Source organism: Ambystoma mexicanum, chromosome 9, assembly GCF_040938575.1.
Source record: "Ambystoma mexicanum isolate Mex_15411 chromosome 9, UKY_AmexF1_1, whole genome shotgun sequence".
Classification (NCBI taxonomy): Eukaryota; Metazoa; Chordata; class Amphibia; order Caudata; family Ambystomatidae; genus Ambystoma; species Ambystoma mexicanum.
This window is the reverse complement of record NC_090931.1, coordinates 521,245,949-521,271,130: the sequence shown is the minus strand read 5'-3', so window position 1 is coordinate 521,271,130 and position 25,182 is coordinate 521,245,949. Positions and strand designations below refer to the sequence as shown.

The window sequence follows — 25,182 nt, the reverse complement described above, 5'->3', positions numbered from 1 at the left end:
ATGATTCATCACACACATAAGACGGCTTTAAGTTGAGTGTTCATTTCATCTATGTTCTGAGTTTGATGCAGTCGTTCTCGCTTCCTCTAACTAGCCTCCTGTTACATTTTGATCTGCTTATCTCTGCATTTCTATCTGCCCAATGTATATGAGTTTGTGTCTCGGCTAAGAAAGACTAAACTGGTGTTGAGGCTGGCGCATCCATTGAATCCTCAATGTCTCCTTTTACCATTGGTGTCAGGATAGTGAGAGGGGGAGGGGGTCAGTGAATGCATAAACGACTTGGACTACTATGGGTGTAACTGAGACAAAGATGTATTCTCTGACACCTTATAATTCCTTGGGCTTGTCAACTGCTTCCAAACTCCTGCCCTCCCCTACAATCCACACCACAAGTCTGCCTCTGCTGAGTTTTACAGGATGAGCATTGCTCCTTTGGGCTAGGATTTGAATTCATGTTTTGCACCAGTGAGGTGACGGCTGGGTGATACCCATTTTCACTGAATTACACTTTTGTAAAATACAAATTTGCAACGTTTTTAGAATTCTTTTACCACAAACCTGCAGATAAGTTGGTGTAAGGCATATAGAAGGGCATGTTATGGGGAATAAAGGGTGGGTGCGGGTGCGTTTGGGTCTCTCCACGCATCTTGCGGCACAGAAAGTGGTAAAATAAAATCAGGGAAAAGTGTTATTCGGTGACGAAAATCTGAAAGCATTCATAGATCCGACAGCTGGCCTGGCTGGGGATTCAGCATTGTGCTTTGTCTTGTGGGCTGAGAAGACCAGGCTCTGAGGTTACATTGGTGCTGGCTGCCATTTTCAAAATCATTTGGCTTGGGTTTGTTTTTGGACAGCTCTCTTCTGCTGTGGAAAACTGCTGTGACCTGTCTGCTTAAACTTGGGGGCTGCCGTGCAAGCTGCCCGTCTCTGAACAATTTGATAACAATGGAGTCGGTCTGCTGTGACTGATATTGTAGCCGGCGAGTGTTCCCTGCGTTGGCGGTGCAGCTTTGCAGAATCTGCGGCATATGTACAGTGGAGGCATCAAGCCTGTTTGTGTCTGTGTTGGCATGAGGAACATGCATATATTTTCATGCTGGGGAACATGGTATGGGTTGCATTCTTTTTAACTGCTTTGCTTCCACAGTTATGGTGGGAGGAAGTCCTTTGGTTTAGGGGCACAGCCAGAGAATATGTTCTCTCTGCTTGCTCGCTCATTTCAATCACCGGCTGTTCTGACGGTGCCTTAAGGTGACAGCGTTCCTTCTCCATGGGGAAGGATTCACAGTGCTCAGTATACTCAGTGGTACTAAGTGGAGCTTCTTCGGAGGATAGAGGAGAAACTTACAAAGGGGCTTTTTGCATGTTTGTCCTCCAGGCCTTCACAAGGGGAGGTTGGAGGGATTTTTGGCAGCCCATTAGAGGAGTCCCTGCTTGGGTATTTGACTCACTGGGGATGGTCTGTATCCTCCATACATTTTCTTCATCCCAGCAACTCCTAGCTTGTGGCAGTACTTAGCCCCTTGGACCGTCCGTCCTCAAAGTGAGTCTGAAGCCTCATCAGTTATCAATATCCACTTGTATCAACCTGGAGTGTCAGAGCTGCCTTGTTCTCAGCTTAATTGTCTAGTAGGGCACGGCTCAGCAATGTTTGATTTATCCCTCAAATCTTGTTTTGTGAGGTTTGACTATCCAACACTGTTTTTGTCTGAGGGGTGTCTCCAATTTGGCTCACCCTTTTAGGGACTTCAGCCACTCGTTATTGTACCTCACTCGTATCCTTCTGACTTGGTATTTTTCTTTAATCTTTGCCTGCATTCTTGGTTATTCTTTTTCCTGCGCTCCTTGAATAACCTTATTGAATCAACCATTTCAGTCGGACGGTCTGTTAAATCGTCTATTAGTTTGCTCTTTCACAAATAGTTGTATGCTTTAAGGCAACTTTGATCATCCTGAGATTCCTACTGCAACTTTGTGTGTATACACTTGCATATTATGAGTACAATGTTCCTCTTGAGATGGCAAGTAGGTGAACTGTGTTCACAAAAATCACTGCAGTCTTGATGATGCACCTAATCGGATTCAAGTATAGCACTTACATTTATTATGCTCTTTTTTCATTCCAGGTATGCCACATAGTTTTGGGTTTACGGCCAGCTACACCAGTGGAAGAAGGCTACATTATTCGGTATGTTTTTCAATGTTCTACATTGCTTTGATGTTTTTATTTGTAGGAAACTTCTCTGCAATCATAATTAAAACAAGCAGTTGTTTGGAAACTTGGCAAACATTGCGTCTCCCATTTCAGAAAACATACATAGTGCAAGCTGTCTTAGGGCATTCAGCTTACCATTTTAAAGCACTTGCAATTCTAAAATATGTTTACTGGCCCTTACACATGATATCTTGGAGATTGAATTGGCGCAAATGTTTGATTTGTGGGCTGCAACGCCAACGGTAAGGTTTCAACCTGAATACAGAGTAAACGTTAGGAGGAAGTTGGAAAGCAAATTATACAGAATATTTAAGAGAGTGCAATATATTTGCAATAAAGCAAAACATCACCTGTTTTATTTTACAGCACTCTTCCTGCTTTCTCTGTGCTATTGGGAGCCTGCAAGATAATGGGAACAGAGTTGGAGGAGAGGGAGGGAATTGAACTGCCAAGGGAATGAAATATAACTTTAGGAAAAAAGCCATGTGGTGTGTTTGACTTTGCAGCACAAAATATAATATGTGCCAGGGTGCAGAAGGAGGAGACCAACACACAGGTGACATGCTGGTTGGCATAAACATTTTTTGATGAAATTAAGAGGAAACCTAACTCTCCCTAACTCTACAAGGGGTTTGCCTGGCACAACTAAGGATCTAAGAATTCAGTCAGAATGTCCAAGTAAATTAAGGGTACACAGTTGTGTGTCAAAATGCCTTCATCTTTCCCTCACACTTGTAGCTAAACTAAGGTGGGTCTTCCTGGTGCAGAAGAATATCTCCCTTCTTCTGGACCACAGATCATAGTTCCAATTGGCAGTTGGGATCTTTGCCTGAGAGAATGATTTGTTTCCCCGGGTATCGGTTCCTTTTAAGATACAAAACAAAGTTCCAGGTTGTGGTGCTGTAAAGGTCTGAGTTCAAACTCTTATTGCCCATAGTTTTCCTCACTCTAGGGTTCCTGCTGAATGCCTCCCATCTCCAGGTATCTTGCTTTCCATATTTTCACAGTGCCAGGGGAATGACTACCTTCCCCGGGCCCATCTTGTTCTTTACCACAGTTCACGAAGGTTATGATATGATATGGCATTTATAACACACCTATACACAAGGTTGGGGGAATGGCTCCCTGCCCCAGGACCTTTATCACAGTTAATGAAGGTTGTGAGGATGACTCCCTTCTGCAAACCCTTCTCAGGCTTTTTATCACAGTTTACGAAGGTTGGGGGACTGGCCCCCTTCCTCAGGCTCTTTTTCACAATTTAACGAAGGCTGGGGGAATGGCTCCCTTCTCCATGCCCTTCTCAGACTTGATCATACAGTTCACTGTACATGGGGGTATATTTTCCTTCCCCTGGCTTGGACCAACTTGGTTGCAGGTCTCAGACCCGGGTTGGCAGAACTGGTTTACTTCCTTGCCAGGTACTGTGATGAACAAGAGTTGTTATGAACTTCTCCCTTTGGGGATGCAGGTCCCATACCCGTGTTGGGTAGATTCTGGCCAGGTACTGCGATGAAGAGGGATTATGATGCCCTTCCTATGAAGATGCGGGTCCCAGACCCGTCTATTGTGGTTTTCAAACCCTTCAAAAGCCCAACCAAGCACCCTAGCAACCCTGGCACCTGTTTGGTGCCTTGCCGATGTTCTCCCGATGGTGTATGGCTTGTTCGGGTCTCAATATGTGTCCTTCTAGGCTTCGCTCGCATTCCCATAGGTTGCCGTGGCTCTGTAGCCATTTTCTTCCTGTTGGCATTGTTTGTCCATGCCAACACCTGCCAGTGACATTCTGGTTCTGGACACCATCTTCCGCAGCCTTCCGGCTCATCTGCTCTCAGCGAACGGAGTGGGAGCTCCTTAGCAGGCCGCTAAGCGTCCTGATTGCCGTCTTCGGATTCCTCTGCTTTCTAGCTCTTACAATCGCAGTTCCTCCAGGGATAGCTTCTCTCTCTGCTTGGTTTTCCCTCTTTTATTTTGTATTGACTTTGGCCAATACGTGAAACACTAGACTGCTCCATAGTGGTTTGAGGATTGCTCTTAATACCTCTGCACCTCCTCGTCCCATTACTTTCCCGATAGCTCTCTTTAAGGTATACCTGACTCTTCTTAGTCCTAGTACCTTTGCGATAGTTCTCTCTTGGGTCGACTATGTTCTTCATCGTCCGAGTACTGTTGCTACTATGGACATGACACATGTACATTGTATGGCAAGGTAAAGGACGGTTCGGTGAGGGGGATTGAGGTGAAGTATACCGCGTTCTTCCTGGGTAGTCATTCCTAGTCCCATTGGGAGGTGGGGGGGGCTCTCTCCCTATGAGATCCTCCCGTTGAATACCAACCCCAGGGGAATTATTGGGTAGCGGCCTCACCTCCCTTGCCTCATGGGAAGGGGCTCCCTCTTGGGAAGAAGTGACGACATCCAAGGATTCGTCACATCTGCTACTTTCTCACACACTGCCATCTCATATAACACTCAGCGAGTTGAATCCCACAACAGTGACTACATTAGCAATGTATGCTTTTAAAATGGCAGCTGGGTGTACAAGGTACAGTTTTTAAACCTAAAATTTGCATTTCTAAAGTGCCTGCCTAACTCAGTGATGGCTTTTAGCCCTTGGCATGTTTGGTTTATTAAAAAAAGTATTCCTGTATTTCAGCGGATCTGTAACAGCAGTTGCCTGCAACAATAGGGTCATGTATACCAGGAGCAAGGTGGAGAGGCTGCCGACTCTGATTAACACAGGGCCTTCCTGAGTTGTAGCGTCAGTTGCTTGCAGTTTGTCATGGTTTCATACTAGTGTTGAGCCCTGAGCCTTGTGATCTTTCTGCTCTGTTGTTCAGATCGGCCCCATCAATATCTATATGTTTAATTGAATTTACTGGTAAAGTTACTAACAGGGCTGCTTAACAAACGCAGCCGTCTGGTACCTATGAGGGGAGAGACGCTCATCACGGAGTAACATAGTAACAGAGTAGCAGAGTAGAGCTCTCCCAACGGAATCTGTGGTGGCCAGTTTAAGGGGTAGACTGTTAACCTGAGCTACTGCTGCATCTCATTTCTTTTGTGCCTTGTATCCTGGCATCTCCTGTAACTCCTGCCGAATGCTGCATATGCATGTTAATGGATTTCCACAGTAATTAATGGATATTCAGATTTTCTTTTGTTTGACTATTAGCTATAAAAATGGACTAAGAATGAGCAACTTTGGACCTGGCCTATGGTTGTACAGGTGCATATGTTTGCACTTATTTGGATATATGTTGTACATGAGCCTAGGTCTTGTTCTTTTACATTTACAAATCATATATTTTGCACATTGTTTTTCATTGTGCGGCAATATTTAGATTTTGGGGAGTGTAGCTGTTAATGCTTTTTAGTAAACATAACAACCTGGTGGTAATTGGCTTGTGTATTGGGGCATCTATCTCCATTGTATTTGTACATTTGCATACATTTGTACATATCTGTTAGTATTTTGTGTCTTGTCCCACGCCCTTTGGAACTGTCTGTCTCCATTTAGATATTGAATATTTTAGGTGTTTAAAGGTTTTTAGGAAATGTGATGGTAGCTTAATAATGTGCTCGCCTATTGAGTCACTTGCCTCATTTAAACATTGTAAAATGCAACACCAGTATTTCCTTGCCTATCAATCAGGTTGGGGAAAAAGTGTTCAAGTGCTGAAAAGGTTTTAGACTAATTTGAACTCCTTATCACATACGTAGAAGGTGCCTTGTAGTCTACAATCTGTGTTGGAAGATCTAAAACAAAATCTAAAATGTAAGCTTCAGATATCCACTTCAACAAGTCCCACTCAGATATCTATCATCAATTATCATGGCCAGACTGGAAATGTCACTTTGGAAGGCAATTTTCAAATCAGATTCTCCAGCTTAAATTGCCATTCTCTCCTGCATTCATAATAATGGACAATTTGAAAGTGGCTTTGACATGCGATAGGTTTATACAGGTGCCCACTTAGTTACACACTGAGATTGTAGAAAAGGTAGCTTGTCAATTTGCCAAGTGGGGTTGACTTATTATCAAATGGAGAGAGCAAATGGTTCCCTTCCTACTGAAGCGTAATCAAACTTGCCAGTAGCAAAGAGGATGTAAATTATATGATCTTTTTAAATACAAGCTATTAAAGATAGTTCCAGCCTACTTCCAGCATGTACTCCATATACAGCTATGCTAACAAACTTGCCTAAGTTTAGTGATATTGCATTAATTGAAAAAACACGTCACTTTTATCTAAGAGCTTGCATTAGTTGACAACCATAGTTCGTCAGGCTGGGAATCCTCGGTAAAGAAAAAATCAGTATCAGTTTCGTTTCTGATCTGTCTTTCCTAGTAGTAACCAATCACTGATCTCTGTGTCATACTGACCACAGCCAATGACTACCCTCTACCTAAGCCCCGCTTCTGGCAGCCATCTTCAGATTTTTACCACACGTTCAAGTGTTGGGAGTTCCCGTGCTTAGCTCTCGAGCTTTTACTGCGTGTTTCTCGATTTTTCAGGTGAATTTTCACATTTTTTTCGGTTAATCGAGCCTCAAGCTCCACCGTTTCTACTCCCATTAACGGCTACCCATTGCAGGATTTTCCTAGGCCCCTCAAGGGTGAAGATTTTGTCGAATCAACTTCTTGGAGGATTCCAGAAGATTCGCGGCCTACTTCGAGATGGCCCAGGATGCGAGTTTGTCGCCCGGACCCAAGCTGTTTCGCAGCTGCCCTGGATGCGGGCTGCAGAATGTGTTTAAGGAAGACGAACATTCGCGATGCCTCTACTGTCTTCATGGGGACAAGACTCATGTAGAGAAGGACTGCCAGTCCTGCAAGAACTTGTCGGAGCGGACCATGAGGGACTGTCGATCCCGTCTCGCAAGCTGGTTGGAGAAGGGCTCGACGGGTGAGAAGAAGAAGAAAGGGTCCGAGCGGGCTTCTAAGTCCTGTGCGGGCGCCCCGGCGACGGGGGCGCCAACACCATGTCAAGCGCCGCGAGTCCGCTGGCTCCGGGAGCGCCGAAAGGTCGGGCTCTTCGGTCGCCAGGCAGGGCGCACCTTCCCCGGCACGTCAACCACGAGCCAACGCTCCGGTTCGCGGAAGAGAAAGTCCGAGACCCCGGGTAAGCTTCGGGAGAAGCCCCGTCCAATCTCGGAAGAGGGGGAGCGAGGTGTCGCCCCTCCCCTGAAGGAGAAGGCCCGGGACGCACCTAAGGTGGTGAAGGCCCCTACGCAGCAGGCGAAGGCCTCTATCGAGGCTATCGCGGCGACTCTTGCCAAACCGGCAGAGACACCGCCAGTGGAGACTGCCTCCGGGACTAGAGTTTCCCTGCCGCCAAGGGGGGAATCCTCTTTTCAGCCCATCGTCGTGGCCGCCATGATGGAAGAAGCGAGGGGGGGCACGGTGCCCTCCTCGAGCTCGGAGTCAGCCTCGAAGGAGGAACTGACCAAGGCCGTGAGGAACCTCAAAGTCCAATTCGAGAAGGTTCGATCCCGTCAGGAAGATCCTCGGGAGATAACCGAGGAAGACGACGATGGTGAGGAAGAGCGGCCTTCCCTTCCGGCGCAGCCGGATCCTAGGCCTCAGGATGGCTCGGCGGCCATTTTGTCTGCCATCCAGTCCTTATGCTCTGAGATAAGGACGAGATTCCCATGGCCCAGGCCGAAGGACCCGCAACCTGGCCCGTCGGGAAGTCCTCAGAACAAACGACGGAGGACCCAACCCTCTCCTCCGGTCGCCCCCGTAAGGCCTACAGTTCCTTCCTCATCCTCCCACGAGTCGGGAGATGACGGTGCGTTGGGCTCGACGACGGGTTCTGAGGGCGACGACGACGGAACGGGTCTTCCATCCCCCGTCGCACGGGCCTCGCCGCCCGACGAGATTGGCTCATTCCACGCCATGATCGCCAGGGCGTCCGAATTGTTCCAGCTCTGCCCGGAGGAGCAGAAAAAGGAAGGTTTCCTCTATCAGCGCCGGGAGGCCAAGCGGAAGACGGTCATCGCTGTGCCCCTAATCAATGACATCTGGGAGGAGGGCCTGTCGGTTCTCAAAAACCCCTCCACGGCACCAGCCAAACGGGACCGGTACGAGAAGAAGTACCGGGTCCCCGAAACCGCTCCATTGTGCCTCAGGACCCAGTCAACGCCAGACTCTGTCGTCTCGGCGGTGGCGAAGAAGAAAGCGGCGGGGTCAGGAGCCTCGACGTCGAATTCCCCGCCGGACGGCGAGGGAAAGAAGTTGGACGCCATGGGGCGGCGGGTCATTTCGTCGTCGGCGGCGACGACGATCAAAGCGGCCAACGCCCTGGCGATCGTGGCCCGTTACGACAGGGAGCTCTGGTTTAAGCTGGGCCCCATATTGGACTTCCTGCCGGACGACAAGAGGTCCGAGGCCCTGGAAATACTGCAAGAGGGCGAGGTGGCCTCGGACCACGCCATAACGGTGGCAACCGATATTGCCGATACCGGGTTCCGCCAGCTGGGCAATGGTGTTTGCCTACGACGACGGGGTTGGCTCCGGGCGACCGACTTCCGTCAGGACGTCCAGACCAGGGTGTTGGACATGCCGTTCGACGGCAGCAACTTGTTCGGGAAGGCGGTGGACGAGTCCCTCCAAGCCATAAACACGGACACAGAGACGGCCCGTGCCCTAGGAGCCCTTCAGCAACGACGGCCCTTTCAGAGCTCTGGAGGCAGACAGGGTGCCTCCAAGGGATCCAGCGGTGGCTCGTCGTCCTACCGCCAGGCGGCACGCTCCTCGTCTCAGGAGGCCTACAGGGGTCGCAGCAAGCAGGGAGCGCCTCGCCGCCGTCGGCAAGGTGGCCAGGGCGGCAAGGCCACCACCTCCAAGCAGGACTGAACCGGCCGTGGTCTCGGGCCCCCACCGAAGCACCCCGGTGGAGGGCCGGCTGACGAATTTCGTCGGCGTGTGGAAGTCCATCTCCACCGACCGTTGGGTGCTGGATACCCTGGCACGAGGACACTCTATCGAATTCCTGAAGAAGTGCCCTCACGTTCCACCTGTGGCCAGGAAGGAAAATCACGTCCCGAAACTGCTGTTGGAAGTACGGGCGATGCTCAGGAAAGGCGCCATCGAGCTTGTCCCAAAGAGGCTCCGGGGTGTACTCAAGGTACTTCCTCGTCAGGAAGAAGATGGGCAGCTGGCGCCCCATCCTGGACCTTCGTCGTTTGAACAAATACATCAGATCACAAAAGTTCAGGATGGTCACCCTCCAGCACGTACTGGGACAGCTGGAGGAAGGCGACTTTCTATCGTCGTTGGACCTGGAGGATGCATACTTCCACGTTCCCATCCTCAAAAGTCACCGAAAGTTCCTCAGGTTCGTCGTCCAGGGACACCACTACCAATTCAGAGCACTGCCGTTCGGATTGAAGTTGGCCCCCAGGGTCTTTACCATGTGCCTAGCACCAGTGAGGGCGCGGCTGCGCCTACAGGGGATTCACGTCTACCCCTACCTGGACGACTGGCTCATCCGCTCAAGGACGAGGGAACTCGCTGTCGAACACACTGCGATGACCGTCCAGCTACTCACAAACCTGGGATTCGCCATAAACTACCCGAAGTCCCACCTGGTGCTGTCGCAGGTGGCCCTGTTTCTGGGAGCAAAGCTCGATACAGTGAGGCGCCTGGCGGCCCCGTCGGAAAAACAGACGAAGACCATTCTAGGCAAAGTGCAGCGCCTGCTAGCCACGGACGTGGCCCGGGTGAGGTCCATCAAGTCCCTCCTGGGGATGATGTCCTCTTGCATCTACCTGGTGCGCCTCTGCAGACTACGGATGCGCCCTCTTCAAGAATTTCTCGACGCCCGTTGGATACAGGCGACGGGCACCTTCGAAGACAGGGTCCACCTCAACAAGGTATTCCGGCGGGTGATTCAGTGGTGGGGCGTTCGAGCGCACCTAACGGCGGGCAAGGACTTTCAGACGCCAGCGTACCAGGAGACGGTGACGACGGACGCCTCCCTGGAAGGTTGGGGCGCCCACACCGGAGATCTCCACGCAAGAGGCCTCTGGCTCCAGGAGGAGAGGCTCCTGCACATCAACGTCCTGGAACTCCGAGCCGTGTTCTGGGCTCTCAAATCGTTCCTCCCGTCGCTCAAGGGCAAGCTGGTGCGGATCTTCACGGACAACACCACGACAATGTTTTACATACGGAAGCAGGGAGGCACCAGATCCCCAGCCCTATCCAAGGAGGCACAGGATCTGTGGCACTGGGCGGTCGCCCAGGGGATGTTCCTGGTTCCCTTCCACCTGGCAGGAGAAAGCAACACCATCGCCGACTCGCTCAGCAGGGAGCTGCGCGCGTGTCACGAGTGGGAACTGCGCCAGGATCAGGTGGATCAACTCTTCCGAGATTGGGGCAAACCCCAAATCGACCTGTTCGCAACAGCGACAAACACGAAGTGCAAGAGGTTCGCCAGCAGGTTTCCCCAGCCGAGAAGCATGGGCGATGCATTCTCGTTCACCTGGGACGGCCTATACCTGTATGCGTTCCCTCCGTTGCCGTTGCTGCTTCGACTCCTCAGCCAGCTCAAGAGGTCCCGGTGCAGGATGATCCTCGTCGCACCGGTGTGGCCGAGGCAGATCTGGTTCCCGGACCTTCTGGACTTGTCAACGTCCCCTCCCATCAAGCTGTCGGCGGACGCGGACCTTCTCTCCAGAGAAAGAGGCGCCATCTTCCACCACGACCCGGCGTCGCTGAACCTGCAGGCTTGGCTCCTGCAGCGCTAGAGTTTGGAGGCTATGATATACCGGCCGATTGCAGAGAGGTTCTGGCAAAGGCCAGGGCGTCCTCGACTCTCAAATGCTACGGTCATAAGTGGAAGAATGAACAAGAACAAGAGTACGATCCGTAACCCCATACACGTGTTTCAGCCTTGTTGGGCATCATCAGTGAGGTGAAACTGTTGCCTCTCTAAGAACAGTGAGCAAGGGGTCCACGTCTGGATCGCCCTGTTAACTTAGGGTGAAACCCAGAGTTCATTTATTCAAAACAAAGGAGGGGTCTGATAATCTCTCTACCAGCACGAACACAGCCCAATGACCTGTTCTTGGGTGAATAACCCCTGGGAGAGACTCTACCAAGTCTTTAGCTCACTGTCCCTTTCACAGAGAAGACATTTCCCCGCATATCAGCCTTTGTCCTGCCCAGGGGCAGTCCAGGGGCACCTGCAATTCAGACATTGTTTGGAGTTCCACAAGGCGCCAGTTTGTCGCCTTGCATCTATAACATCTTCATGTCTCCTTTCTTTGCCCACCTGGCCCATGAGGGCATCCTCTTTTCCAACTATGCAGATGACACTCAATGTGTCATCCCTCTTACAGGCCAGCATTCGGAGGATGAAAAAGAACTTAATCGCATCTTTGCTATGATAGAAAAATGGATGATGTTGAATAATCTTGCACTCAATCGCAGCAAGACAGAACTCATGGTTGTAGGATCTGATAACATCATAGCCAAATTAGACTCAATTTACAAACATTTCCAGCTGGGAGATGCTCTAATTTCCACTCTCCCCAAGGTTAAAATCCTAGGCATGGTTTTGGATCAATCACTCAAGATGAATTCTTATGTGGCCAGTACCGTTTCTTCCGCCAACTATTATATTAAATTGTTAGCCCATCTGCGTCCATACATCTCCCAATCCAATGCTGAGACCATCGCCCGAGCCATTATCGGCTCCAAACTAGACTACTGTTGTAGCCTATTAGCAGGCTCCAGTAAAAAAATCATCAAACGCCTTCAGGTGGTTCAGAACGGAGCTGTTAGTGGTATCTGGTCTTGCATACAGGGTACATATCTCGGAGGCACGTCGAGCACTACACTGGCTGCCCGTTGAATCAAGAATCTCCTTCAGACTTATGGTCATCACTTTTAAATGCCTTCAGGGCAAGATGCCCTCCTACCTGCAAAGGTACATTGGAATAAAATCTTCTGCCAGAAACCTTTGGTCCAACAACCGGAACCTGCTCCAGCAGCCCAGAGTTAAAGGCAAAAAGGCACAATGTGGTGCTTTTGCCTCAGCTGCACCGGCGCTTTGGAACACTCTGCCTGACCAACTGAGAAATTCATCATCCCTGAATACATTCAAGAAGGGCCTTAAAACCTTCCTCTTCAAATAGTTGTCCCTGGTTTTCAGTTACTTTTTCCATTAAATCGTTCAGCCTCTCTATCTCCCTTTTCTTCTATGTTTTTGTCTGCGCCCTCACACCTATGGGTTTATGGTGCGCCATACAAATGCTATTAAAAAAAATAAATAAAAAAAATAAATAAGAGGTTCTCTATCTGGTGCCGAGCACAGAAGATCAACCCCCTACGGATTACGGCCCCTCAAGTGCTGCCGTACCTGCTGTCGCTGGCAAAGGCTGGGCTAGCCCATGCCTCCATTAAGATTCATCTGGCGGCGATCTCCAGATATACCAGAACCACAGGACGGATGTCCCTGTGGTCCCATCGACTGGTGAAAGAGTTTATGAAAGGACTGTTCCGGTCGTTCCCGCCGGTGAAGGCCCCGGCCCTGGCATGGGAACTTAACGTGGTGCTGACCAGGCTCATGGGGCCCCCATTCGAGCCGATGCACTCTGCACCTATGAAGTTTGTGTCGTGGAAGACTGCGTTCCTGGTGGCCATTACCTCCGCACCATGAGTGGGAGAGATCCAGGCCCTATCCTGCAAAGCACCGTACTTGACTTTCCATGCCTTGAGGGTGGTGCTTAGGACGCACCCCTCCTTTATGCCCAAGGTGCCGTCGGACTTCCATCTTAACAAGCCCTTGGTGTTACCTGTTTTCTTCCCGTCTCCTTCGTCGCAGGCCGAGAGGACTTTGCACTTGCTGGATGTGGCTAGAGCGCTGAAGTTCTACGTGGACCGCACAAAGAGTTTCCGGAGGACATCACAGCTGCTCGTGAACTTTGGACCTGTGAATCAAGGGAAGGCTCTCTCGAAGTATTCTATTTCCAGGTGGCTCTCCGGCTGCATCATGCACTGTCACCGGTTGGCTAACCGACCGCTGCCAGGCCGTCCGAGAGCCCATTCGACCAGAGCGATCGCTGCTACTACGGCGTTCTTATCTGGTGTGCCCCTGCTGGACATATGTAGGGCTGCTACGTGGAGGTCGACGCACACCTTCACGAGATTCTACTGCGTCGATCGGGATTCCAGGGAGGAGTCCAGGGTCGGCCAAGCAGTGCTGCGCAACCTGTTCGCTTAAGGTGAGCCTGGTGAGGAGGTAAGAGATGCTTAATGTTGGGTTTTTTGTATTGCTTAATGTTGAGCCTTTTACCACCCCCCGTGGTTGTGCATGTGTGTACTGCTATTTAATCTTATATTCATGAGCATGTGAATCCATGCCAGACCCATGCTGGAGAACAACAGTTACAGGTAAGTAACTTGTTCCTTCTGGTCATCCTGCTAATATCCCTATGGCAGAAAAGGTCCCTTGGATGTGATGTGATATGGTAAGTAATTTATAACGTGCCGTTACACGTGTTTCTAGGAATGACAAAACAAGGGAGGGTAACAGAGGGAAGACAAGACAAATGATCTTACTAGGCCTTGTGTCATTCAGATCGGACAAGTGTGGTAGCGCATGGAGCAGGGGAAGAGAGAAGTGCAAGGGAGAGGGAAAAGGGGTAAGTGCGATCAGGGCAGCAATGTTCTGAGTAAGTGCAGCCAAGGCATCGCGGCTGTGGGTAAGTGCAAGGAGGCGGGGGACTGTAGAGGTTACAGTTACAGTCCCTAGGGCGTGAAACGCCTGAAGGCAGTGTGGGGAGACTCGTCATAGAGGAGCCTGGTACCCAGTGAGACTCTGAGGGGATCCACGCAATCAGACTTCACAGCGACAGATACAGAGGGAGGTCAGCAGGAAAGAGGGAGAGAGAAAACAGGGGCGAAAAGGAAAGTCTTCAGCTTCTTCCGGAACTTCATGTGGTCCGGCTCAGGTTTGAGATGATCAGGGAGGCCGTTCAGAGGGAGGCACCTGCAGAGGAAAGTTATCTGCCCCCCACTCTCTGCCTAAAGAAGCGTCTGACCAGCAGAGAGTTGGAGGCAGCAGAGCAAACTCTAAAAAGGTATTCAGGAATAGTGTGTTGGATGTAGTGAGGGCCCCGGCTCCAGAAAGCCTTATGGACAATGCAGAGGGTCTTGAACTTGATCCTTGCAGCCACCAGGAGCCAGTGGAGAGATTTCAGGGCTGGAACAAATCCGGTCCCTGGGCTTGAGGCCAAGGATAATTCACGCAGTCCTGTTCTGGATTAGTAGCAGAGGGCAGAGAGAAGAGGAAGGCAGATTGAGAAAGAGGCTGTTATGGTGGTCCAACCTAGAGAGAACTAGGGTTCTGGAGACATTGAGCTTCTGGGGGAAAGTGGGAAACAGAAGAGTACCTTTGAGGAGGTGCAGCTGGTAATGGCCCTTCTCGGAAAGGTCAGTGATGTGTGAACAGAAGGAGAGAGTGGAACTGCAAAAGACTCCCAGGTTTTTTGCCTCACAGGAAGGCAAAGGAAGAGGGCCCATGGAAGGGCGGCCAGAGTGAGAGCGGGAAACCGGGAGCAGGGGTCCGGATGAAAAAAATAGATCATAGAGGTGCACCACTCCTGAATTGCAGATAAACAGTCAGGAATGCGTAAGAGAGTGGAGGAAGATGTACGGAGCCTGAAAGAGAGCTGGGTGTCCTCCTCATAACACTGAAAGTTGTAGCAGAAGGTAGAGATTAGGTGGGCCAAAGGGACCACGTAGATATTGACGAGCCAGAGTGAGAGGTTGGAGCCCTGGGGAACCCCACATGTAGAGAGAGCGCGCGAGAGATAGGTCGTGGAGAGAAAGGACCCGAGTTGCACCCCGGAGGAAAGAGGTCAGCCACTCCAGGGCCGGATCAGTGATGCCCAGGTTCTCACAAAGCCGATTGATCAGGATGGTGTGATTCACTGTGTCGAAAGCAGAGGAAAGGTCAAGGAGGATGAGGACAGAAGGGATGCTGGAGTCAACATTGGAGAGCAAATCTTCACAGGTGTTCAGGAGAGAAGTTCCATGCCTCTGGCTGCTCTGAAGCCAGACTGATGAATGATCATGGAGACAGCCAACAGTTTCAGTGTGAAGAGTAAACTGGGAGATGATTAGTTTTTCCAGAGGTTTGCCCAGGAAAGGAGTTATAGAGCTCGGGCAATAGTTAGCCAGACAGGTAGGATTGGCAGAAGGCTTTTTTTTAGGAGGGGTGCACATGGGAGTACTTGAGGAGAGATGGGAAAGTTCAAGTGGCGAAGGAGTGATTGCATAAATCGGCCAAAACTTGAGCAAGGGTGTCAATGTTGTCCTTGATGGTTCGATGGGAGCAGGGGGAGCACCTGTTTGGATGACACTTTCATAGATCAGACTTGTCTCTAAACATTGTCAGGTGTTATCAGAGAGGAGGAGGAGAGGGAGAGGTAGCCAGAGGTAGCCAGAGGGGATAGCAAGGACAGGATGTCCTCAGTTTTAGTAGTGAAATGAGAAGCAAGGGCCATACAGAGGGCCTGGGCGGGAACAGGAGAGGTGGAGACTGCAGAAGGATTGTCAGTACCTTGCAGATTTTAAAGAGTTTCGCCGTGTTGTTAGAGGTTGCAGAGACGCGGGCTTGGACAGGACAGAGTCTGTATTTCCTTTGGAACAGGCGGCAGGCCAGTTTGTCAGAGGATGCACCCGAAGCCCTCCACATCCTCTCAGCCACCCTGCACTTGCGTTTCAGGGCAGCGAAGTCTGAGTCCTACCAAGAGTTGCACTTGGAGGTAGGCTTCGGACGGATTCTCATGGCAGCGGCAAGAATGTACACAGTGTTGGAAATAGCAAGATGCAGGTTAGAAGGGGCCGTGTCGGAGTGTGAGTCAGCCTCAGCATTAGGAGGAGCAGAGAAAGTAGAGGCAAAGGCATCCACAGACATACGCTTCATGGGCCGAATGACCAAGATGGTAGACGGTGGTGCTTGGGCTGGCTTTGCTTGGGAGGGGGGGGGGACAGGGTGAAGAGGACAGTGTGTCAGGTGAGAGGAGAGAAGAAAGTGGTCAGTCAAAGAGAGAGGATTCGAGAGAGATGTCATTTTTTTTGTTATCCCAAATGTGTGAGGCTGTAGATCATGTCTCTATTTTTAACACATCCTTCAATAAGAGAGCTAACATTGTGTGCTGAGATATTGTTACAGTCAGCAGTGGATTCTCATAGTATGGATAGTGTGACGAATCCAGGGAAATAGTCCCTTCTCCCCAAGAGGGTGCCACCCCTTTTGGTACTAGGGAGATGAGCCTGCTATACAATCCCCTCTACAGATATAAGGGCAATTCATTCTCTTTCCACTAAAGATCGCCTCATTCTATTGGGTGACTTTAACCTTCCCTCTCCATCTACACCTGACTGAAGTGGCAGAGGGGCCCTAGAGTGGGTGGTGGCGAGGTATCCTGAGAGGAGGAGGAGGAGGAGGAAGGAAGTATCTTAGGCGCCAGAGAGGTGCTAGTAGGAGTAACGGTCTTGGAGGAGTGGAAGAAGGACCTCCCAACGAGTGCCACCATTGATGGGAGAGGAAGAGATGTGATAGCGAGCCGAGATCGTATGAGGGGTCCATAGGTCTGATGAGGGAACGACAAAGAGAATGTCGGTGAGAGTATGTCTGGAGCAAGCACTGATGTAAGTATCAGCGATAAGAAGGCCAGGGTTGGCAACCAGGATGCCCCGCTTGAACTTCTTCCTTCCAGACTTAGTGAGAGGGATAGGATAGGAGATAGAGTAGCTGTTAGTGAAAATGGGAGAGACCGGGAGCACCATAGAGTGTGCGAAGGAGGAAAATGGGAGGAGGGAGCGCGAGAGAAGAGAGAGATGCACAGCTCCACACAACGCAGGATGCATGGGGTGAGGCTGGGTCACAAAAATGGGGAAGACACCGGAAGAGAAAAAAAATGCCTCAGAGGGAAAAATGCTTAGTTTCCAAACACAGCAGCAATGCAAACACCCAGATTCAACTTTCTTAAAAATTGAAAAAAGGTATAGTTTCCAAACAGAGCAGCAATGGAAAACACCCAGATTCAACTTTCCTGATTTGTTACAGCAGGTTGATGGCAGTAGGCTTCTTGCTTCCCTGGTGGACACCGGCAGACACCATCTGGAGCTGCTTCTGCAGGAAGCTGCCCTTTGCCTCAGGGTCCTGAGCCTCAGGGGGCTGCAACAGGCAGTGGGGCTGCCCCACCGTGCTCAGATAATGGGAAGAGACACCAATCAGGGGTCGGGGGCGCGCTGGGAGGCGGGCGGGAACAGGGTAGAAGTGAGGAAAGGTTCTGTGTGCCGCGATGCAGCGAGGGCCCACTGTTAAAATGCACACGTTTTTAAAATGCATCAGGGAGTACAAGCCCAATAAAGATTGCCCACGCTGATAGCTCAGGAAGTCTTCATTCTATTAAAGACAAGGAGGCTCACATTATGCTTTAACTTTCTTTAATACTGCCATATCAGCACTTCAAAACATGTCATAGGAAAAATAAATCGGTAAGTTCAAAGTTTATAATCCAGGGAACTACAACCCCCATGATCCTTGGGCCCTCTGCAGCCTTGACCTCCATCTCTCCACCTATCAGTGCACAGCTTGGGGTATAAAGTCTGTCAACCCCATGTCCTTTCCTCTTTCTTTGCCATTAATGTTCTAGTTCCAAATTGTGCACAGTCTTATGTCCACCAAATTTCCATAAGGATCTGATAACTGCTCCGCTACTGCGATAACTCTTTGGTCCAATGGGGACAACTCGTGTCTACGCCTCCATCCTTTCGACTACACCCATCAAGGCGCTTCCTGATAATCTCCTGCGAGAACAGAAAAAATAAATTGAGGGTGGGAATGCACAAAAAGGTGACACACAATATATATCACAAGAGTCATCCACTTTTGCCATTCAGGCTGGGATATAATGCTCGCCTCCTTGTCTTTAATAGAATGAAGACTTCCTGAGCTATCAGCATGGGCAATCTTTATTCTATGGCAAGACGGGAGGCACGCATTATGCTTGTTCAAAGCTTGCTACCACTCTATTAGGTATATCTGACACTGGTTTGAAATAGGTAGACTCAGAGGACCAATCTGCTGATTTCATAATATCTTGGAGAAACACCTGCAGCCAAATGCTCTAGACGCCATAGCACCCCTAGCAGAACGCGCACCAAATAAGGATAAGTCTATCCCTGCCCACTGCATGACCTCTCTTACCCATCTAGCAATTGTCGCCGTTGCTAGCGCATGGTGAGGCTTCCTGCGCACTATAAGCAACTGGGTTACACCGCGAGGCCTAAGCTGGACTGTCGCAGCTTCGTAATCTTTAATGCATTGTGCTATACATAATTTTTTATCCTCCGTAAAATAAGGTTAAGACATTACTCTGGAGTCTGTCTTTGTTCTTTTGGCGATAGTAAATGCTACTCCTTCTGTATAAAAAATCTTCCTATCTATCTCCAGTGCCTTAACGTCCGATACTCTCCGACACGCCACTAGGAATAGAAGCATGGCTAATTTCCCTGATAATTGAGAACGGGATAAGGCCTCATTCTCCGGCCACCTCAGAAATAGACGAAAAACGTCTGACGTTCCACCTTCAATTTAATACCCTTAAAGAGCCGCAAAACTGCAGGAGGATAGCTCAGGGGCAACGTGCTCACCTTGGAAGCAAGACGACACGGAGCAACACAGGTCTAATCCCCGGGTCCACGTTTAGAAACCTCTGGGTATTAAGTGCATTATAAATAACCTATCAGATCAGATCAGGATGCGCCCCGACGGCACTACCTTCTACTTTGTCGTGACCTGCTGAAATCGCAGATCTGTAAACTCCTATCGTTCTGTATGCACAACCTTCCTGGAACCTCGAAGCTAGGAAATTGAGGACTTGCACTAGAGGAGCTGAAATGGGATCCAAACCGTGTTTGTCACACCACAGTGCCCAACTGTTCCAAGCGGTGCGTTAGCTCCTAATGGTGGAAGGTGCCCAGGAGTCTTGGATACAATCTGCAGCGAGCTCCGAAATTCTTGACAATTGTCATCTTCTCCTGAAACCTTGCATGCAATCAACTGTAACGTGCCCGCTTCTATCAGCGGGTGAACTCGACCGGTCGGGTCGAGCAGGATGTCCGGCTGATTCTGAACTATTCTCGGAAAATCCGAAGAAAGTTCCATCACTACTGGAAACCAGGCCTGCGCTCTCCACCAAGGCAGCACCATCATCACTTCGGCTTTGTCCCTGCGGATTTCCGCCAGCGCTCTTGTGATCATAACGAAAGGCAGGAAGGCGTAGTGGACTGCTCTGCTCCATGGGTGCAGAAATGCGTCTGTACCCGCTACTCCGGGGTCTATCCTCCAGCTGTAGTAATTCTGCGTCTGAGCATTCAGTCTGGACGCAAATAGATCTATGTCTAGAGGCCCCCATAGCTCTTGCAAACGTCTGAAACCCCGAAGATGTAGCCTCCAGTCGCTGGAGTCTACAAGATATCGAGAGTTCCAGTCTGCTACACTGTTCTGACTCCCGGGAAGATACTCGGCTGTTACTGCAATCTTGTTCTGAAGGCAATAATGCCAGAAATCCTTCGCCAGCTCTGCTAGCATCTTGGATCTTGTTCCCCTAACTTGTTGATGTAGCGGACTGCTCAGATGTTGTCCATCTTGAGCAAAACGCAGCATTTTATCTTGTCTCTCATAATCGCACAAACTGCGAAGGAGCCTGCTAGTAGTTCGAGGCAATTTATTTGCAGGCTTAATTCTTCATCTGACCATTTTCCTCTTGTCTGAATCTGCTTACACCTGGCTCCCCAACCTGATCTACTTGCATCTAATTCTATGACCAGTTCTGGGACGTCTCCGAAGATCACTCAACCGTTCCAGGCCTCCATATTCTCCAGCCACCACTGGAGTTCTGTAAAGTCTTTGTGATCCAAGTTCACTAGCTGATGGTAACCTAAGCCTTCTCTCAGATATTTGATCTTGAGCCTCTGCAACGCTTGATAATGCAGCGGTCCCGGAAAAATCGATTGTATGGAGGCTGCTAGCAGACCCACTATTCTGGCAAGATTCCGAAGCAAAATAGTTTTCTTCGCTAACACTGCTCTGAGCTCCTTCTTTATCGCTCTCACTTTGTGACCTGGGAGCTCTAGAACCGCCCTCATAGTATCTACGGTGAAGCCTAAAAATTCCACTTTCTGAACTGGTACGAGTTGAGACTTTTCTAACTTCACTAAGAACCCTAGCAAGGACAGGAGCCTGAAAATTCACTGCACGTCTCTTGTGAGGGTATCTTTGCTGGATCCCATCACCAGAATATCGTCTAGGTAAATGATCTTGCGAATACCTCTCTCTCTGATAGCTGCGGCCACCGGCTTCTTCAAGTTTGTGAAGGCCCAAGGGGCTGACGCCAGACCAAATGGAAGGCACGTCAAGCGCCATATCTCTCCTTTCCATCGGAATCGGAGGTACTTCCGAAATGCTATCGCTATCGGAATGGTGAGATCCGCATCTTTGAGATCCAGCTACGCTAGCCAATCTCCTGTACGTAAGAGGTCTCTGAGGAGGTGAATGCCCTCCATCTTGAAATGGTTGTACGCTGGCCAACTGTTCAAGTTTTTTAGATTTATGATGGGCCGGATCTTTTCCGCTCTGCGCACTAGGAACATGTTGCTGAGGAAACCTTGTCCACCCAGCGTTTCGCTCTCTATCGTGTTCTTTTCTCCAACTCCTCTAGCTCGCTGTGCAAAAGCGTTTTTTCCTCTTGTGGCATGCAGTTGGGGTGAGGCTCTCTCTCCTGCATTGGATTGCCTATGAACTCTAGCTGGAGTCCTGTCACTGCTTGCAAAACACAAACATTGCTCGATAAAGCTTGCCATTCTGTTACAAAGTAGAGAGTTCTCCCTCTGATACATATATTTTGTGTACTCACCGCCTGATGCACTGGGATGACGGTAGGAGCCTCTCCCTCTGCGACCTCTCGGATGTCTTCCTCTGGCTGGAAAGAAGGTGTCCTGCTGGCGCTCTTCCCACTAATGTGCACGTGGCCCTTGACGTCTCCGCTGATAATTAAACCGACTGGACAAACGATCTCTGAAACGTCCGGTCCCGGCAAAAACACGTCCTGGAAAAATCTTCCTTATGGAACTCTGAACTTTTTCCAGCGCGGAGTACGTTCCAACAAACTGTGACATTTCCTTTGCAAAGGCTTCCCCGAAAAGAAGTCCTTTGGTGCCCTCACCTGCCTCATAGGAGGCTTGGTCGCTGAGTCTGCTGTCATTTCAGGAGGATGCCCCTTCTCTTCTCTGAAGAGAGGGCACAGTTGGCGTTTCCCAGGAGGCATACTGCTCTCTGTGCCCAATTACCTAAAGCCTGGGTATCTACTGGGACTCCAGTGTCTTTTGCTTTCTCAACTAAATCCATAATTTTAGCTAGCGGTCCCGCCAAGTCCAGGACCTTGTCCTGACAACTTCTCCACACGTGATTGACACCTTCTCTGATGTCTCGCGCGGATTTGGTGACAAAAGTGACAATTTTAGGGTCAAGATCTGGCGTCTCTGCTAGCTTGCCTGGCAGCTCTGGTCTTCGACATTCCGACCTCATGCGAGCTCGAACTTCTCTGTCCAGTGGCTTTCGAATATGTTGGGCCATATACATTGCCACTCTGGGCGAGGGCACCCACTCCAATGACTTCGGGTGCCTAATAGCTTCTGGGTCAAACATATCTACAATGTTTTCTTCTTCGGGAGCATTTGGCTGAATTGTTCAGCTATGTCTTCCTCTTCGCCACCTTCGTCGTCGGGTGTATAACCCTCTTCGTACTACCCTGAATTGTCCACCCCTGGGGCAGGGGGGGTCTTTCTTGGTGATCAGCCATTTTTGCTAGAAAGGCTTCTTTCAATCTGACGACCAGGTTGCTATGACTTTGGGGACCAGTGTTAACCCTTTCAACAGAGTCCGAGGGGGACGAAGAGTCTGCGCTCTTCCGGGTTTTTCTTACACCCCTTCTCATCAACTTCTTTTTGGGGGTGTCCAGCTGACGTCCCCTCACCAGGTCTGTCTGCCCGTCTTTTTCTGGCTTCTAGCTGTTCCTGTTGCTCAGCCATAATCGCCTCTAGCATATCTAACCTTTAGGTCAAAGGCTGCACTCCTTGAGAAACTGCTTGCGTCAGTGAGTCCCCCAGCAACCTCTTGAAGCTGCGGGATAGATCACGTCCTGTAAGGAGGGCTCCTCCTCCCACTCTTCCTCACTCCACTCTGGTGTGATGGATTGATATTCCTTGAGGTGTGATTTCTGAGCCATTATCTTCTGTTAGCATAGCTAACTTCTGGGGAGTCAGTCAATAAATCAGGCTCTGAAGCAGAGTCATTATGAATCTAGACTATATGCTTTTCTAGCTGTTTTCTGCCAAAGCGAGTAGTAGTAATAATAATAATGTTTTCCCCCAAACAAAATGATATTGCTTTCACAAACTCAAATACACGTCGCGCCGTTCAGTTGGCTATATTTTTCACGAGTGAACGAGTGTTAGAAGGTCCCTCGAGGATGCCGGGAAAAGATCTCCGACTCTGGCACCTCCGGGTCCTAAAGTCCGCCGCATGCGAACACGGAGAGCGTTGACGGCTGCCTAAAGCGAGCGGCTTTGCTCGCCGCTCCGCCCCACCTCTCCACATAAACAATCAAGTAATACGCTCCGATACTAAGCGCAGGCTAAAAAGAAGAAAAAGCTCCTACTCGTATTGCGCGAGCTCTCAATCAATCACCTCAGCGTTGTGACGCAGCGAGGTACTTTACCACACATTTTTATGAAAACAATTATCATAGACCAATACAGCTACACTGGTATGAAATGCTTACTATAAAAACCTGCTACAATGCAAAAATATTGTACAATACAGAAATATGACTTATCCGAAAATGGCAGCAAAAAGAAAGAGGAAAGGACATGGGGTTGAGAGTGCTTATACCCCAAGCTGTGCACTGATAGATGGAGAGATGGAGGTCAAGGCTGCAGAGGGCTTAAGGATAATGGGGTTTGTAGTTTACTGGACTCTTGTTGAATTTTGTGGATTATAAACTTTGAATTTACTGATTTATTTTTCCTATGACATGCAAGAGAAACATCAAATTTAAGTTAAAGTTCATGTTTTGAACTGCTGATATGGCAGTATTAAAGAAAGTTAAAGCATAATCCAAGCCTCCTGTCTTGTCATAGAATTAAACACACTCACCCCAGTTGGAATCAGCCAGCAAGTGCAGCGATGAAGGCCGGCAGCAGCCTTAACAGGGACCAGGCTCGGGAGGAAGAGCCCAATCGGGGGTCGGGGGTGGGCTGGGAGGAGAGCGGGAACAGGGAAGAAGGGAGGAAAGATCTTTGAGCCACGATGCAGCGAAGGCCCACTGTTAAAATGTACACATTTTTAAAATGCAGCGGGAACTGCATGCCAAATTAAACACACTCACCCCAGTTGGAGTCGGGCAGCAAGTGCCGCACTGAACGCCGGTAGTAGCCTTAACAGGGACTAGGCTCGGGAGGAACAGCACCAATCAAGGGCGTACTGGGAGGCGTGCAGGAACAGGGAACAAGGGAGGAAAGGTAAATGAGCCGTGATGCAGTGAGGGCCCACTGTTAGAATGTACACGTTTTTAAAAATATCAACTGTAAAATAAATTGTAGGCTATTGTGTAGTGCTTACTTTCAGATTTCCTTGCATGGTGCCAAGTTTGTTGCACTTTATGCACACCTTGAGGGATCTTTCCCCTTCTTTGTTTATATTCTCCAGTTCTTGGATCAACTCAACTCGCCACCATTGTGGCAGTGTGCTGCGGCCTAAAGAAAGAGCAGAAATCTAATCATCCAACCTTTAGTCCTATGGTTGAAGTTTCAAATGGGTTTACAACCTTGGAGGATAGGGAGTTCATGGAAGACATTGATTTACTGTGCCCCATTGGGGAAAGTGTAATTTTTTTTGTTATCCCAAATGTGTGAGGCTTTAGATCATGTCTCTATTTTTAACACATCCTTCAATAAGAGAGCTAACATTATGTGCTCAGATATTGTTACAATCAGCAGTGGATTCTCATAGTATGGATAGTGTGACGAATCCAAGGAAATAGTCCCTTCTCCCCAAGAGGGAGCCACCCCTTTTGGTACTAGGGAGATGAGCCTGCTATGCAATCCCCTCTACAGATAAAAGGGCAATTAATTTTCTTTCCACTAAAGATTGCCTCATTCTATTGGGTGACTTTAACCTTCCCTCTCCATCTACTTCTCAGAAATCTGAACTCAGTCTTTTCTTAGTGACAACTCTCTCCACTATATCCATAACCTATCTACCCACACAGGGGGTTAACTCTTTGGATCTCTTATTCATCTCCACCTCCCTCTCAGCCAGTAATACTACTGTCACGCCATCCATATCTGATCACTCAATTGATTCCACCACCATCTCCTTTACACATTCGGACCTTTCCTCACCACTTGCTTAACCTATTACTAAAAGGAAATTGAAACATTCTGCCATTTTCCCCCCTTTTTCTCTGACCTACAGTTCTCACTCTCCTCCTTCACACCGGACACTTCTTACACCAACACTGCCATCTCCAGCTTCCAATCCCTACTATATGACTAATTCTCCTCTCACTGCTTACTTTCACCCCAACATCTCAGCATCCTGAACCATGGGTAACCCCATTCATACACTCTCTCTGCAGAATCCAGCGCGGAAGCACCGCAAGTGCTGCGTGCCGAGAAAGAGCGTGTGCTAGCCGTGGCACAAACCAGCAATTGCGTGGCATGCGCATTCATGGATTTCCCCAGGCAACAGTAACCGTAGCTATGGCGCAATGAACAGCAAGCAGCGCCAGTAATGCCCCCAACACAGTCAAAAGCCAGTGAAATGCCCAATACGGCGCAAGGCCCCACTCCATCCATGGGCTAGCACACAGCCCCCCC

The 25,182-nt window shown here is 49.5% G+C and overlaps 1 protein-coding gene across 2 annotated transcripts in view; it reads left to right on the top strand.

The window, feature by feature from the left end:
• USP32 (ubiquitin specific peptidase 32) overlaps nucleotides 1–25,182 on the top strand; it is a 3,569,419-nt gene that overhangs the window by 860,007 nt on the left and 2,684,230 nt on the right. For both annotated transcript variants that reach the window (XM_069615070.1, XM_069615069.1), the window contains exon 11: nucleotides 2,130–2,191. In XM_069615070.1, the coding sequence (XP_069471171.1) occupies nucleotides 2,130–2,191 (62 nt within the window). The remainder of the gene's footprint in view (nucleotides 1–2,129; nucleotides 2,192–25,182) is intronic.